Source organism: Eptesicus fuscus, chromosome 21 (assembly GCF_027574615.1).
Source record: "Eptesicus fuscus isolate TK198812 chromosome 21, DD_ASM_mEF_20220401, whole genome shotgun sequence".
Taxonomy (NCBI): Eukaryota; Metazoa; Chordata; class Mammalia; order Chiroptera; family Vespertilionidae; genus Eptesicus; species Eptesicus fuscus.
Genome location: NC_072493.1, coordinates 41698289 through 41713806, shown reverse-complemented (window position 1 = coordinate 41713806; position 15518 = coordinate 41698289). Strand labels below are relative to the sequence as shown.

The 15518-nt window shown below is 48.5% G+C and overlaps 1 protein-coding gene across 3 annotated transcripts in view; it reads right to left on the bottom strand.

Moving 5' to 3' along the window:
* Positions 1 to 5570: 5570 nt before the first annotated feature.
* Positions 5571 to 15518, bottom strand: part of SAE1 (SUMO1 activating enzyme subunit 1) — a 105821-nt gene continuing 95873 nt past the window's right edge. For all 3 annotated transcript variants that reach the window (XM_054711180.1, XM_008154432.3, XM_054711181.1), the window contains exons 8-9: positions 10505 to 10574; positions 5571 to 6614 (exon numbers count right to left, since the gene is read on the bottom strand). In XM_054711180.1, coding sequence (XP_054567155.1) covers positions 6522 to 6614; positions 10505 to 10574 — 163 coding nt within the window. In that variant the 3' untranslated portion in view covers positions 5571 to 6521. The remainder of the gene's footprint in view (positions 6615 to 10504; positions 10575 to 15518) is intronic.

The following is a 15518-nucleotide window of genomic DNA, read 5'->3' as shown; positions in this document are numbered from 1 at the left end:
GGGAGCCTGGGGGACTTGTCAGTAATGGGACGCCTGGCCCTGCTCCCAGGAAGGCACTAGGTGACATCGGGGAGCAGCGACATAGCGAGACGTCACTGATACCGCAGCCTAAGGCCCAGCGCAGGGCCTGGCACCAAGAGCTGGTGTGGACTTAGTATCAGAAGGCGACCTGTGGTATCTTCCTGACAACGTGCTCTTCTGGGTCCTCTCCATGCAGGACTGGCTGACACATCAGGGATGAGAGAGAATGGCTGATTAGCTGCCTCCTGCAAGCCCCACGCTGGGGATCAAGCCTGCAACCTGGGCATGTGCCCTGACTGAGCTCAAACCGTGACCTCCTGGTTCATAGGTCAATGCTCAACCACCGAGCCATGTGGCCAGGCAACATAAGCATTTCTTATAATGCATTTCTGCTGGTGACACAGTCTCTTAGTTTTATCTGAAAATACCTATTTTCACTGGTTATAGACTTCTACAATTGACTGTTCCCTTCCAGAATTTTTTTTTTTTTAATATTTGTATTGGTTTCAGAGAGGAAGGGAGAGGGAAAGAGAAACATCAATGATGAGAATCATTGATTGGCTGCCTCCTGCACGCCCCCTACTGGGGATCAAGCCCACAACCCCAGGCATGTGCCCTTGACCGGAATTGAACCTGGGACCCTTCAGCCCACAGGCTGACCCTCTATCCACTGAGCCACTAGCTAGGGCCTTGCAGCATTTTTAAAAATGTTGTTTTGGACCATGGCCAGGCAGCTCAGTTGGACGGAACATCATCTTGCTATGCCAAGGTTGTGGGTTTGATCCCTGGTCAAAGCACAATCAAGAATCAACCAATGGCCCTAACCGGTTTGGCTCAGTGGATAGAGCGCTGGCCTGCGGACTCAAGGGTCCCAAGTTCGATTCTGGTCAAGGGCATGTACCTTTGTTTCGGGCACATCCCCAGTAGGGCGTGTGTAGGATGCAGCTGATCGATGTTTCTCTCGCATTGATGTTTCAAACTCTCTATCCCTCTCCCTTCCTCTCTGTAAAAAATCAATAAAAAAATATTTTAAAAAAATTAACCAATGAATGCATAAATAAGTGGAACAACAAATCAACGTGTCTCTCTCCCCCTTCTCTCAAAACCAATCAATACAATAAGTAGCACTGGCCAGTGTGGTTCAGTTGGTTGGAGCCTCGTCCCGTGCACCAAAAGGTGGCAGGTTTGATTTCCGGTCAGGACATATACCCAGGTTTTGGGTTTTATCCCTGTTTGGGGCCTGTTCAGAAGGCAACGGATCAATGTTTCTTTCTCACATCCATGTTTCTTTCTCTTCCTCTCTCTAAAATCAATGAAAAAATATCCTCAAGTGAGAATTAAAAATAAAACATATACATTTAAAAGATGCTGTTTCACTGTCTCCGTTTCTGATGAGAGAGCCGGACCATTTGAATCTCAGTTCCTGATCTCATGTATATTAGGTCGTTTTGGATTGTGTCCTGGGTGGTGATGTTGTAGACATTCTGGATTTTGTTAAAGCCTCCAAAGGATGTGGCTGTTTTTGCTTCAGGGGACGTGTGTGTTTGCTCCAATGAAGCTGTGGCAGTGGGCGACAGCTCGCAGCCAGCTCATGTCAGCCCTCCTGTGTCTGCCCCACGCCTCACAGTCCAGGCGTCAGCAGGAGTCTTGGGCTGAATTTACACACGCAACTTGGGTTTTTCCTTCCGTGGCCTTTGCCTCTCCAGTAGCTCTGGTGACTGACTCTCTCTTCTGGTTCTTCAGGTCAGTAAGACAGCTGGCTTCCTACCAGAGTCCTAGCTGCCTGGCGCAGGGCAGAGCCTCAGGTTAACATGGTGGGAAACACACACACACACACACACACACACACACACCCCAGAAAACTTACCTTGTGGCCTTCTTGCAACTTTCAATTCCCCTCTCAAACCCACCTGCCTTTGTTCACTCTTCAGAACCATCTAACAGTTGCTCTTTGGTAGGGTTTCTGTTTTTCGCTTTGTAGTGTCTTGAATTTAGTTGCTCACAAGGGGGTTATAAACTTACCCCACCACACAAGAAAGAGAACTTAGGTATCTTCTTTTGAATAGAACCAAATCTGTCATATTTAGGAGGGGAAGTGGGGATTGATGGATGGAAAGAGCAGACACCCAGGGGCGGTCAAGGGCAGAGGCCGTATTTTGTCAGCCAAGTCCGAAGGGATGGGTTGCGCCAGGCTGTGCGGCTTTCTGCCTTGGAACCAAGGTGCAGACCAGTCCTGCAACTTGGCAGAGCTGAGGCTCAGAGGACCTGGCAGCGAGGCCCTCAGCTAAACCCCTGCCCCCTGCCCACTGCAACCTCCAGCAAGCCGATCCCGTGCCACCTCCAAATGCTCCCTCCTGCAATGGCTGCTTCTGGAGATTTACTTTTCATGGTTCCGTTTTTTTCTTCCATAAAAAAAAAAATGACCGCATGTCTTTGTAAAATTTTCAATCCTGTACTACACGCATGTACTATCTATGCAAACAACAAATGAGCTGTACAATGCTACCAGCCTACAGCCTTTTGGAAAGAATCACCATCTCAAATGCATTTATATACTCTGTAACCTGAGCATCTGGCTTTGGGGAGTCTTTCCCAAGTGTGTACAATGAAAACAGGCTCAATGTCACTCAACAGCAGCCTGATTAAATAGCTTATGGTTCATCTGTGGTTTTGGAATTTGATGCCTGATGCACTGACAAGGATCTCCAAGGCAATGAGAAAAAGCAAGTTGCAGAGAAGTTATTTATAAATATGCATAATAGCAGGTAACATAGAGCAAGTTCTACCCAGAGAACATAGTCATTCATTTAATTTCCAAGTATCAGAGGAATATACTATTACCCCATTTTATAGATGGGGCAACTGAGGTACAAAAAGGTCACTTGCCCAAGGTCACACAGCTAAGAGGTAGAGTCTGGACTTGAACCTGACAGCCTGCCTGTAAGGATTCTCTCAATGGCTGTGAGGCGTGACCTCTGGGAGCTAGGTATGAAAGGTGACACCCCCAACCTACACAAAAAGCAGCTCACCTTTCTCTCTGAAATCCCGAGTTTAGCTGTGAAGTCAGCTGCTCCTGCTACATGGCCAACACTGAGCTGACAGGCTGTGACGCAGTGGGGAGGAATCTTTTTATTCTTACGCTGACTCTATATATATTTATTTTTATTGATTTCAGAGAGGAAGGGATAGAAACGATGAGAGAGAATTATCAATTGGCTGCCTCCTGCAGGCCCCCCACTAGGGATCGAGCCCGAAACCCAGGCATGTGTCCTGACGGGGAATGGAACCGTGACCTCCTGGTTCACAGACCAATGCTCAAGCACCGAGCCACACGGCAGACGGGCTTACGCTGGTATATTGCTTGACAGTTTTTGTACAAACAAAACCCACCTGCCCTTCTGGACCCAGCTGAAGGTCCTCCCCTCACACCTGGGGCTGCCCAGAGGTTCTCAGTGGTGACCGCCAGGTCTCAGGACCTTGGGAAGGCAGAGCCCGTCTCCTCGTCCTCACCGAGGTCTTAAGCGGTGCCACTACGTGAACGTTTCCTAAATGTCCCGCACGAAAGCCTTCCCCGTCAGCCGTTTGGGTGAAGCTGTTTCCTCATCTGCAATCTTGTCACAATAGCATCTTCCCCCACGGGGTTGCCATGAGGATTCAATGTCGCTAACGTACAAGTGTTTTGGAAAGCACCGGGGAGGTGGTGTGACACCCTAGCATTATTAGTATCAAACTCTATGACCTGAAAACTACCACCTAAGCCTCCATTTCGTCACCTGTAAAAGGGCAAATAGGACACAGCCAGTAGATAAGCACATATTTACAAAAGAAACTGACACTGGCTCTGCAAGAACGTGGGGCTGTGACGAAACCCAGAGCTTACTGCTGTCATTTTTCACCTATTCCGCCTGAGCCTTCAGCACAGCTAGCACTGACCGGAGCTGGGCAGCTGCGCAGACAACAGAGCGGGGTATGCAGTGGAGAGACCTGGCCGCCCCCAGGCCCGCCCGTTTCCTTTCATCTGGTAGCTCCAGCACCCCAACATAGGGCACTTTTTAAAAAAATATATTTTATTGATTTTTTACAGAGAGGAAGGGAGAGGGAGAGTTAGAAACATCGATCAGCCGCCTCCTGCACACTCCCCATTGGGTATGTGCCCGCAACCAAGGTCCATGCCCTTGACCAGAATCGAACCTGGGGCCCTTGAGTCCACAGGCCAACACTCTAGCCACTGAGCCAAACCGGTCAGGGCCATATGGCACTTTCAAGAGTAAATCCTTCTTTCCACGTGGCTACATATGTCCCGGAGGTACTAGAAACCACGGGAGAATCATTGTGCACTTCCTGGAGACTCAGGGAAACCCAATTTGTGATAATACTGACGTGTACTCTGGGCGAATATGAAATTTGAAGAAACGAGAAGAAAGACATTTCTTGCCCGGGGCTGGCAGCTCCCAGCACCACCTCCCTGATTCCCGAGGGCTCCTCTCTGGATGACTCAATCTCTGCCACGAGAGGTACAGGGCGGAAAAGTTTGAAGGCCTCAAAGATTCTACAATGACAATTTTGTTTTTATCCATCCAGACCCGCCTGCTCCCCCTTGTGACCAAGGCCCCGCACTGCAAAGTAAAGGAAATAATTAGCTCAACATTTCTAAAACGGTGTGAAATTCCTGCATCAATAAAACCACTGACCTTAGCACCCACCCTACAGGAATGGGGCCCACATGGGGCCCCTCCAGAAACGCAGCCTTCGCCTCACCCAGGGCAGGAGCAAAGGCTCAGGACTGAGCTCTACCTTCCAGAGACCATGCAACAGGATTAAAATAGGAAGGAGCCCTAGCCGGTTTGGCTCAGTGGGTAGAGCGTCGGCCCATGGACTGAAGGGTCCTGGGTTCAATACTGGACCAGGGCAGGCAGCCCAGTTGCAGGCTCGATCCCCGGCCCGGGTCAGGGAACGTGTGGGTGGCAACCAATCGATGTTTCTGTCTCTCTCCCTCCTCTCTCTAAAAAATCAATGGAAAAATATCCTTGGGTGAGGATTAACAATGAAAAAGGAAAGGAGCTGATTTAGCCATTCAAACTGGCCAGGCCCAAACCTCAGTTTCACATCAGGGGGAACCCACTCAGACTCGGTGTTCCGCTGTCAGCTTTGACTTGTACCACCTGTGGGAACGGGGCATGTCACCAAGTGTCAGTTTCCAAAGGAGGCCATCGCCATGTCCACTCTGCGCAAGGCCTGGCACAGAGGAGCTCCATTAACGGTGGCATCAGCATCACCTTTTACCCCTTCTCCACTATTCCAGCTCTCGTCCCTGAGCCCAGCACTAGCTACCTGGATTACTCGGCACACAGCTGGAACCAGAGGCTTCCATGCACTTTTTTGCTGCGTTACCCAGAAAAAAGGTGGCAGGAACCGAGTCGGAGGGGAGAAATCTTAGGTTAAAGAGTCCAGTGGAATTTCTTCCAGTGGAAGGAGCAGGTTTAAAAAGGCAATTGAGGGGATCACTCCCTGTCAGAGGAAGTTGCAAATGTGGAAGAAAAACAAGCAGATCCTAAAGCAAATAACTTTATTTCTATCATTCCTTTTTAAAGAACCAGGGGAATCTAGAAAATATAAAAAACACTAACAGCTGCCATTCAGGGGTGATGAAGGACCGACACAGCCCTTAAACGCAACAGTCTCCGGTGCCCAGCAGAGACAGCTCTGAGAACAGGACAGGCTCCTCCCTCCCGGCGTGCCCCACAGATGAGAATCCCCCGGGGGCGGGGCCCTGGCATCTGCCTTTAAAACAGTTTTCCTAATATTCAGTCCTAATATTCAACTTGCAAGGCCTCGCCCGAATGCCCTAGAGGACGCAGTACCGTTTCCTCTGTCCCACAGCCCAGGCTGGAACTCACTAATCCTCAGCTAACACTCAGGAACAGCGCACCAGATGCCACCTGTTGTTTTTCAGGATTTCGAACTCCGGAGGAAATGCATCCCGCCTGCCATGTTTTTCCTCTCAGGGCACCTGTCTGCATTTGGAACTGCGGTTCCACTCGTGTTTCATCGGGCCTGGGCCTCACTCCCCCGAGGCCATGCTCCCCTCGGTGTGACATCAGGCGGAGAAGTCCAAGGAGGTGGTGAGAGGCTCCTACGCAACCAGGCGTGCTGGTTCCTGGCGGGCATCCCTGACGGTACCCAGGTGTGGCGATGCCAGGACGGCACCAGGACAGAGAGGCGTCGGAGGGCGCTTGCAGGTGCTGCCCGCTCAGCGGAGCTGGCAGACAGTCCTGCGCAGTGAGGAGGGAGGCAGCCAGTCCCTCCGCCCCTCGTGTGCAGCAGCTGCTGGTGCTCGCAAGCAGCACATCTGCACGACCTCATTGTTCACAGGAAAGGGTTTGCGTTGGTCAGTGACTTCACTCTTCTCTCGCCTGGAGATGCCTCGGGGGGAGGAAGGGCGCGGGAATGCATGCGGGCACGCTGGGGGTCAGCATCTTCAGGGCTGCCATGTCGTGGGTTCACTTGGGGCCGAGGCACTCCACAATCCCATTTCCCTTCATGCCATCAAAAAAGAAGAAGTTGTTGTGAGGTGGGTCCCTTTGAGACAGGGCCTGGGGAGAAAAACAAGAAGAGGGCTCAGCTCACGTGCTTTGAAAGGGACAAAATGGAGGGAAAAATCCCCAGACCAGATCTTCCCCAGCAGTGTGGGCAGCGGTTTCTCAATAGAGGTCGATGTTGCTCCCCAGGGGCCATTTGGCCATGTCTGGAAACTTTTTTTTTTTTAAATACAAGCGAAAGTTTATTTAGAAAGTCACAGAGGTAGAAAAAGCGAGCCAGCTGGGCTGCCCGGGCTCAGGAAACAAGTTTCAGAGGCCAAAGAAGGGCCCTTGGAGCTCAGAGAGAGAAGAGCAGGCAGAGAAGGCCCGGGGGAAGGAGCAGGGGAGGTGTGGGTGTGCTCCAGTGAGCTCGAGCACGGAGGCATTTTTGTGGTCAAGTCTCTGGGCTAGCCCTTGCCAGCTGTGTGCCCTTGGACAGATCACTTAGCCTCTCCGAGCCTTTCTTTCCCCATGCAGAGCAAATGTAACGGATGTATTATCCTAGGGCCTAGGCATTAAGAGAGATGAGCCCTGCCGGTGTGGCTGAGCGTCAACTCATGCACCGGGAGGTCCCCAGTTTGATTCCTGGTCAGGGCACATGCCCGGGTTGCAGGTTCGATCCCCAGTAGGGGGCAATCGATCAATGAGTCTCCCCTCTCCCTTCCTCTCTCTCTAAAAAAAAAAAAAAAAAAAATCAATAAAAACATTCTTTTTTTAAAAAGAGAGATCAATCAAAGAACTTTTATGCATATACGGACACAGACAATAGTGTGGTGAAGGCCTGGGTCAGGGATGGGCTAGATGGGGTCAATGGGGGGAAAAAGGAGACATCTGTAATACTTCCAACAATAAAGATTAAAGGAAGGGAAGCGAGATGATGTACCTCAAATACCTTCACCAGTGCCTGGCACGAAGGAGCACCACCTGGCAAACCGCAGGGGTAATTATGGCTGTGCCCGAGAAAGGCAGCGATTGATTCCCTCCAACACATCTCGCTGCGGCTTCCGGAGACCTCGCCTGCCGGCCACAGGACAGGCCTGCGAGCTGCTCTTCAGCCACAGACACGATGACTGCCTCGTGGGTTAACAGGAGGACACAGCCCTTTTTTGAATCCTCACCCGAGGATATTTTTCCCACCGATTTTTAGAGAGAGTGGGAGGGAGGGACATAGCACTTTTAAGGACAGGGTTAGACAACCTGAAACCACAAGCTGAGTCATGTGTGTACAGGACTGGGCTCATACGTGCCGGTGATTTTTCTAGGAGGTTCTGAACCCAAACAGGGTTACCATTTGAAGTGGCCATCACCTAGGCCAGCTTCCAGGCAGTGCTTCGAGATTCCAGGGAGCTCCGTGTTGTCCCTTATAAGGCACGATCTCATTTACCAGGTTAGAAATTGCTCTAAACATCCTGAACTTCTCCTTGAACTGAACACCAATCCCAATCCATTTCCTCATCTGTCAATGGGGACAATTATTCCCACTTTAAGTGGCTATTCAGCCACTTGTCCAAGGAACTGTTTGAGCACCTAATCTGTGTCAGGTATAGTGCTAGATCCTAAGGCGGAGGCTCGGATCTGACAGGCTTGCTCCTGGCGCGAATATGAAAAGGCGCCTGCCTACTAGGGTCTCTGGTGAGAATGAAATGCGATCCGTCTTGTAACGTAACGTGCCTGGCACAGGCAGATGCTCAGTACGCGGGAGCTGCTACTACTAATGGGGCCAGCACCCCTCACCAACGGCTGAGGGTCCCAAGCACTCGGCCGGTGGGAGGCCCAGAGCCCACAGCTAGAACGCCTAGAGCCTGGAAGGAGCTCTCACTGGAGCGGCCTAACCTGGAGCGTGAGATGGCCGCGCCGTCCCTGTCACCTGCAGCACTGAGCGCGGGGGAAGGAAGGACGACTCCACCCAAGGGAGCATGCCAAGGGGGGACGTGGGCAGAACACATGGGTCTGAAATGAAAAAGGAGGGAAATAAAGATGATTCCAAGGGGGCAGGTTTTTCATGTGTCCCCCGCCTCCCAGTGCTCACTTTCTGACGTCAGATGGCCTCTCAGGAGAGCAGGGGAGGTCTGTGGCCCTGAAGCTGACTGAAGGCTGACCCGTGTTAAGCAGGGGGAGTGGAGTGGCGGAGATAAGACAGCAGGGCATGGGGTGAACATGGGGCAAAAGGTAAAGCGCTTCCCAAGCCAGATGGGGGTAGGAGGAGATTCCAGACACGCCCAGCAACCGAGAATGCAGAGTGCTCTGGCTATCTGGGATAAACAGAAACAAGATGCTGGCAACAGCTGTCCCCAGCAGGCGGCGAGGAGGGGGCTGCATTAGAGGTTAGGACTGGGATGCAGAGAAGCCGCTGCAAACAATGGGGTCAAGGCCACCTGCCTTGACCCCAAATCTCCATCCCATATGAAAAATCCAGGGAGCGGCTTCTCAATGGGACGCACAGAATGAGCCTGGGGGTGCAAGGGCAGCAGCCCTCGGTCCACGCAGACGCAGAGCCGCTGGACTGAGTGTCCGTCTGGGACAGTGCCTGAGGCATGGTGACCAGTGGTGAAGAACACAGGCCCAGAAACCAGACTGCCTAGGCTCGAATCCTGGGTCTCCTCTTCCCCGCACCTCCAGCCCGCTTTATACATCAGGGATCACCACACTTCTACCTCTGTGGCTGCTGGAGAATAAATTAATTCATCCATGTAAAGAACAGTCTCTGTACGGCACTTGTTATTTATTACTAGAGGCCCAGTGCACTAAATTTCATGCACTGGGGCCTGGGGTCCCTCAGCCCAGCCTGCACCCTCTCACAGTCTGGGACCCCTGGCTCCTTACCGCCCGCCTGCAGCGGAGGCGGGAGAGGCTCCTGTCACCGCCGCTGAGCTGGCCAGCCATGAGCCTGGCTTCTGGCTGAGTGGCGCTCCTCCTGTGGGAGCACACTGACCACCAGGGGGCAGCTCCTGCATTGAGCGCCTGCCCCCTGGTGGTCAGTGCACGTCATAGTGACTGGTTGTTCTGCTGTTCGGTTGACTTGCACATTAGGGTTTTATTATATAGGACAGGATTGTCACTAGAGGCCACAAGAACACATACGTTCCCATTCCCACCTTCTGATTCTCCGTCACTGCACTTTGTCAGGGACCAGCACAACGTGGCCCATAGAGAGGACAAAACACCACTGCAAGTCCACGAGCACCTAGACCCTGACAAAGGCCACTCTAACGACTTTGGGCAAATATCAAAGTTCCCAGAGGAAGTAAAACTTTGAGGGTATGCTATAGCTTTAGCAACCCAAATGTCCTTCCAGAAGAAATGTAAAATGCTGACCTAGCTACTGGTTCCATGACCCCAGGTAAGATACTTCCCCTCGGAGAGTGCCAATGACAGCTACCCAACTCATCACAGGACCCCCTTCCAGAGCCCGTGGGCTCCTGCACGGCACTGGTACTGACTGTCCTCCTCCTCTGGGGTTAAGAAGGAACTCTGAGGCCACGGTGATGGACAGAGAAACCCTGTCGAGGAGAAGAGCACGGATTGGAGTCCCTTGTCAGGGCCTCAGTAGTGTCCTTCCTTAAAAGGGCACCATGACAGCACCCACTTCCTAGAGCCGGGAGAAGCAGAATACTCGGCCAACAGCATAAGCACCAGCTCCCTGGTCAGGTCAGCTGGGGAGGGGAGGCGGCACTCTGTCCAGCTCTGGGTTCAGCACAGAGCGGCACTCAGAGGGCATTTGCTGAATGCCCACCTGGATGGGCTGGAGAGAATGGGATGGGCTGGAAAAGGGAAGGAAGGGGGAGGGTGGGGCATGAAACAAGGACGAGCGGGGTCTGAGAAACCAGGGAGCCCAGGGCGCCCTCTCGGCACATCTACAAGGTGTGCGGTGGATGAACTGTCCTCTCTCCACAGCGACTGTTTACCTTCACGATTTCCTGGGCCAAGATCCCTCCAACCACTGCACACACAGGAGCCATCTCGGAGAAGCAGAACCTAGAAGGGAAGACAAGTGAAATGAACACGGAGGAACAGAAAGGCAGTAGGACACGTAGAAGGGCCGGCAAAGGGCTGCCTGAATGAAACATCTCCTGCCAGGGAGTCAATTCCGACAGCAATGCTAATGCTGGCATCTAGGCGTGAAAGTTAAATTTTATCCAGGGGTTAGGTGTTGGTTGGGAAAGACCTTTGAACCTTGGCAGGCAGGAACTGTTTCACAACACTTTTTTTTAAGTTAAAGGAAAGACTATATCTGTGCTTCCTAAAAATAAGGTCCTGCAAATATCAGATGTGTCAGTGCCCCGGTCACATTCTAGCAATTCTATCCTTACCCTAAGGGGCGGTGGGTTCTATATGCTATTCCCAGACAAATGTCAGGGAGAAGGCCTGTGTTAACACGCAGGAGGCATGGGAAATTTGGGATCTGATATGAAAGTATGGGGATAGAAAAAAGTCTTCACTACCCACATAGATACCAGCCCTTCCTGGGCCAGAGGACAAATTTTAGCTGATACTGTCACCAACCCCTTCAAATCACCCATCCTGGGTAGCTAAACCCTCTCTCTCCCCAGTTCCCAGCCCTAAACTCAAAGGTATTTCTTAAATGAGCAAACTGGGACATAGACAAGTTGCAGCTTCCCAAAGGAACCCTATGATCAAGAGACCACCTCCAACCCAGGCTGGTTTGGTTCAGTGGCTAGAGCTCTGGCCTGTGGACTGAAGGGTCCCGGGTTCGATTCCAGTCAAGGGCACATGCCCAGGTTGTGGCCTCCATCCCCAGTTTGGGGCATGCAGGAGGCAGCTGATCGATGATTCTCTCTTTTTAAAATATATACATATTTTTATTTCAGAAAGGCAGGGAGAGGAAGAAAGAAATAGAAACATCAATGATGAGAATCATTGATTGGATACCTCCTGCACGCCCCCTACTGGGGACTGAGCCTGCAACACAACCTGGGCAAGTGCCTTGACTGGGAATCAAACCATAACCTCTTGGTGCATAAGTCAACACTCAACCACTGAGCCATGCAGGCCGGGCTAAACATATATTATTTTAAACCCAAGTAATATCAACTATTATTCATTCCACACTATAATCTGATAGATATTTAGATTGTTCAACATTGTAATCATAAATCTGAGTTCTGATACATTTTGCCAAAACGCCCCTTTAAAAAAAGCCCTTTAGAAAGGCTGTATCACAACTTCTACCTTCCACCAACTTCTACCCCCCAGGCCCCCCATCCAGGATCAGCACTCCCATTTGTTCAGCCACAGAGGTAACTTTTCCTCCCGTTTATAGAGGTCTATTATAGAACTATAAAAACGTAGAGAACTATCACAAAGAAACACTATCACTCAGAATTCTACTACTCAAAGATAATCAAATGCCAGAATTTCCCCCCTTTTATTAAAAAACAAAACAAAAAGCTTGTATTCTCTTGTGATCATACCACACAATGTAATATTCTGCCTTTTCTCACTTAAAAGTATATTATCACGCCCTGGCCAGGTAGCTCAGAGGGTTAAAATGTCTTCTCGATACGCCCACGTTGCAGGTTCAATCCCTGGACAGAGCACATGCAGGAATGGACCAGAGTGCATAAATAAGCGAAACAACAAATCGATGTTTCTCTTTCTCTCAAACCGATAAATTAAAAAAAAAAAAATCAAATTAAAAAAATTTTAAAGCATATTATTATTTTTGTTTGTTAATCCTCATCAGAGGATATTTTTTCCATTGATTTTAAAAGTGAGTGGAAGGGAGAGAGGGAGGGAGGGAGGCAAGGAGGAAGGGAGGGGGAGAGAGAGAAAGAGAAACATAGATGTGAGAGATGCTTCAATTGGTAGTCTCCTCACATGCGCTCCGACCAGGGTCAGGGAGTGAAACCTGCAACCCAAGTATGGCCCTTGACTGGGAATCAAACATGAGACCTTTGGGTGGGTGGGCCAATGCTCTAACCACTGAGAATACTGGCCACAGCTAAGTATATTCTCTTAACTAAATGCTAGCAAACCAAACCAGTAACATAGAAAGAATTATTTACTATGACTAAGTGGGATCTGTCAGGAATGCAAAGTTGGTTCAACAGCTGAAAAAACAACAACACACCAATCAATATAGTATGCCATATTAATTGAATAAAGAATAAACACATGATCATCTCAATAGACACAGAAAAAGCATGCAACAAAACCCTGCACCTTTTCATGATAAAAACACTCAACAAACTGGGAATAGAGGAAAACTTCTTCAACTTGATAAAGGGCATCTATGACAAAGGCCTATCTGTCACCAGACTCAATGGTGAAAGACTGAAAGCTGCTTTCCCAAGATCAGGAACAAGATAAAGATGTCGGCTCTCACCACTCCTACTGGACATTGTACTGAAGGTTCCAGCCAGGGCAGTTAAGGAGAGAGAAATAAGAGACCTCAGACTGGAAAGGAAGAAGCAATACATATTCACAGATGACATAATCTGGTATATAGAAAATACTAAGGAATTCACAGAAAAATTACGTGAACTATTAAATTAATTAGCAAGGCTTAGAGGATATGGGATAAATATACAAAAATCAATTGTATTTTTATACATTAGTACTGAACATCCTAAAAATAAATTAAGAATTCCACTCATAATAGCATCCAAAATAAAAAATTTAGAAATAGATTTAACAATAGATGTGTACAAAAGTTGAAGACTACAATATATACCTGGAGAGCATTAAGCTAAGCAAAATAAGCCAGTCAGAGAAAGACAAGTATCACCTGATATCACTCCTATGTGGAATCTAATGAACAAAACAAACTGATGAACAAAATAGATCCAGAGACACAGAAGCAGAGAACAGACTGTGGAATCTCAGAGGGAAGGCAAAGAACTTCCATGCATATATGCATAACCCATGGACAACAGGGTGGTGAAAGCCTGGGGTGGGGGCAGGGGCGGGCTAGAAGGGGTCCATGGGAGAAAAAAGGGAACATATGTAATACTTTCAACAATAAAGATTGAATTAAAAAAACCCCAACACTACAATATATTGTTGAAGGAAAGAAATGACCTAAATAAACGAAAATATATCTCATGTACATGGATCAGAAGACTTAATGTTAAGAGAGCAATACTCCCCAAATTAATCTGTGTATCTGACAAAATAACTAAATCAAAATTCCAGCTGTCTGCTTTGTAGAAATGGCAAAATCCATCCTAATATTCCTAAGGGAATGCAAGAGATCCAGAAGAGCCAAAATAATTTTGCGAAAGAAGAACAAAGTTGGCCCTGGCCAGATGGCTCAGTTGGTTGGAGCATAGTCCCATATACCAAAAGGTTGCGGGTTTGATCCCGTCAAGGTGTGTACAGGAAGCAACCAAACAATATTTCTCTCTCACACTGATGTTTCCCTTCCTCTCTCTCTAGAATCTGTAAACATGTCCCCAGATAAGGATTAAAAAATAAAAAAGAACAAAGTTGAGGAATTCATGTGTCCCAATTTAAAAACTTACTACTAACACAGCTATAGGAATCAACATCATGTGATACTGGCATTAAAACAGACATACAGCCCTGACCAGTGGTTAGAGTGTCGGCTTGCTCTCACATCGATGTTTCCTCCCTCCGCCTTCCCCTCAACCTCCTCCCTTCCTCTCTCTCTAAAAAGCAATGGAAAAAATATTCTTGGGTGAAGATTAACAAAACAAAACAAAACAAAAAAAAAAACACACACAACAAAACAAAAAAACAGACACACACATAAATGAAATAGAACTGAGAGTCCAGAAATAAATAAATACATATATGGTTAGTTAATGTTTGACCAGGGTGCCTAGATCATTCAAGGGGAATGGAAAAGTCTTTATAACAAATGGTCCTGGGACATTTGGGACTCCACATACACAAGAATGAAATGGAGCCCCCTACCTCACAGCTTGTACAAAAGTTAACTTGAATATGGATCACAGACCTAAATGTGAAAGTTAAAACTAGAAAACTCTTAGAAGAAAACATACAGAAATAAATCTGTATGACCTTAGATTAGGTGATGTGATACCAGAAGGATATGTGAAAAAAGAAAGTGAGTATCGGCCCACAGACTGAAGGGTCCAGGGTTCGAGTCCAGTCAAAGGCACATGTGGGAGGCAACCAATTGATGTCTTTCTCTCACACTGATGTTTCTGTGTGTCTCTCCCCCTCACTCCCCCCCCCACCCACTCTCTCTAAAAAAAAAAGAAAAAGAAAAAGAAAGAAAGAAAAAAAATAAATGGAAAAATATCCTCGGGTGAGGATTAACAAGAAACACACACACACAAATACCAACTAGAAAAACCCCACATAGGATACCATTAAGAAAGTAAGAAGACAATCCACAAAATGGGAGGAAATTTTGTTAAGTCATATACGAAGAGAGGACTTGTATCTAGAATACATAAAGAACTCTTGCAAGACCCTCCCCTCCACCAGCAAAAGATTCCAGTTCACTTTATTGTGATACTCGAGTTATTACGGTGGTCTGGAACCTTGAGCCCTCAATCTCTGAGGTATGCCTGCATATTATATTACTGGGAAAGGCAGAAGTACAGGAATAATGGATCAGCTACTGCTGGTGGGGAAGGGGCTGACTACAACAAGGCACCACAAGGGAGTTTTTTGAGGTGATGAAACTTTCCTATATTTTGATTGGGGTGGTGGTTACTTTGTATGTCTTTGTAAATATTCATGAAACTGTAAAAATAAACACACACACACACACACACACACACACACACACACAGTTCTGGCCAGCATTGCTAAACAGTTAGAACGCCGGCCCATGCACCAAAGGGTCTTGGGTTCGATTTCCAGTTAAGGGCACGTACTTGGGTTGCAGATTCGATCCCCAGCCCCGGTTGGGGTAAGTGCGGGAGGCAACCAATCAATGTGTCTCACATTGATGTTTCTCTC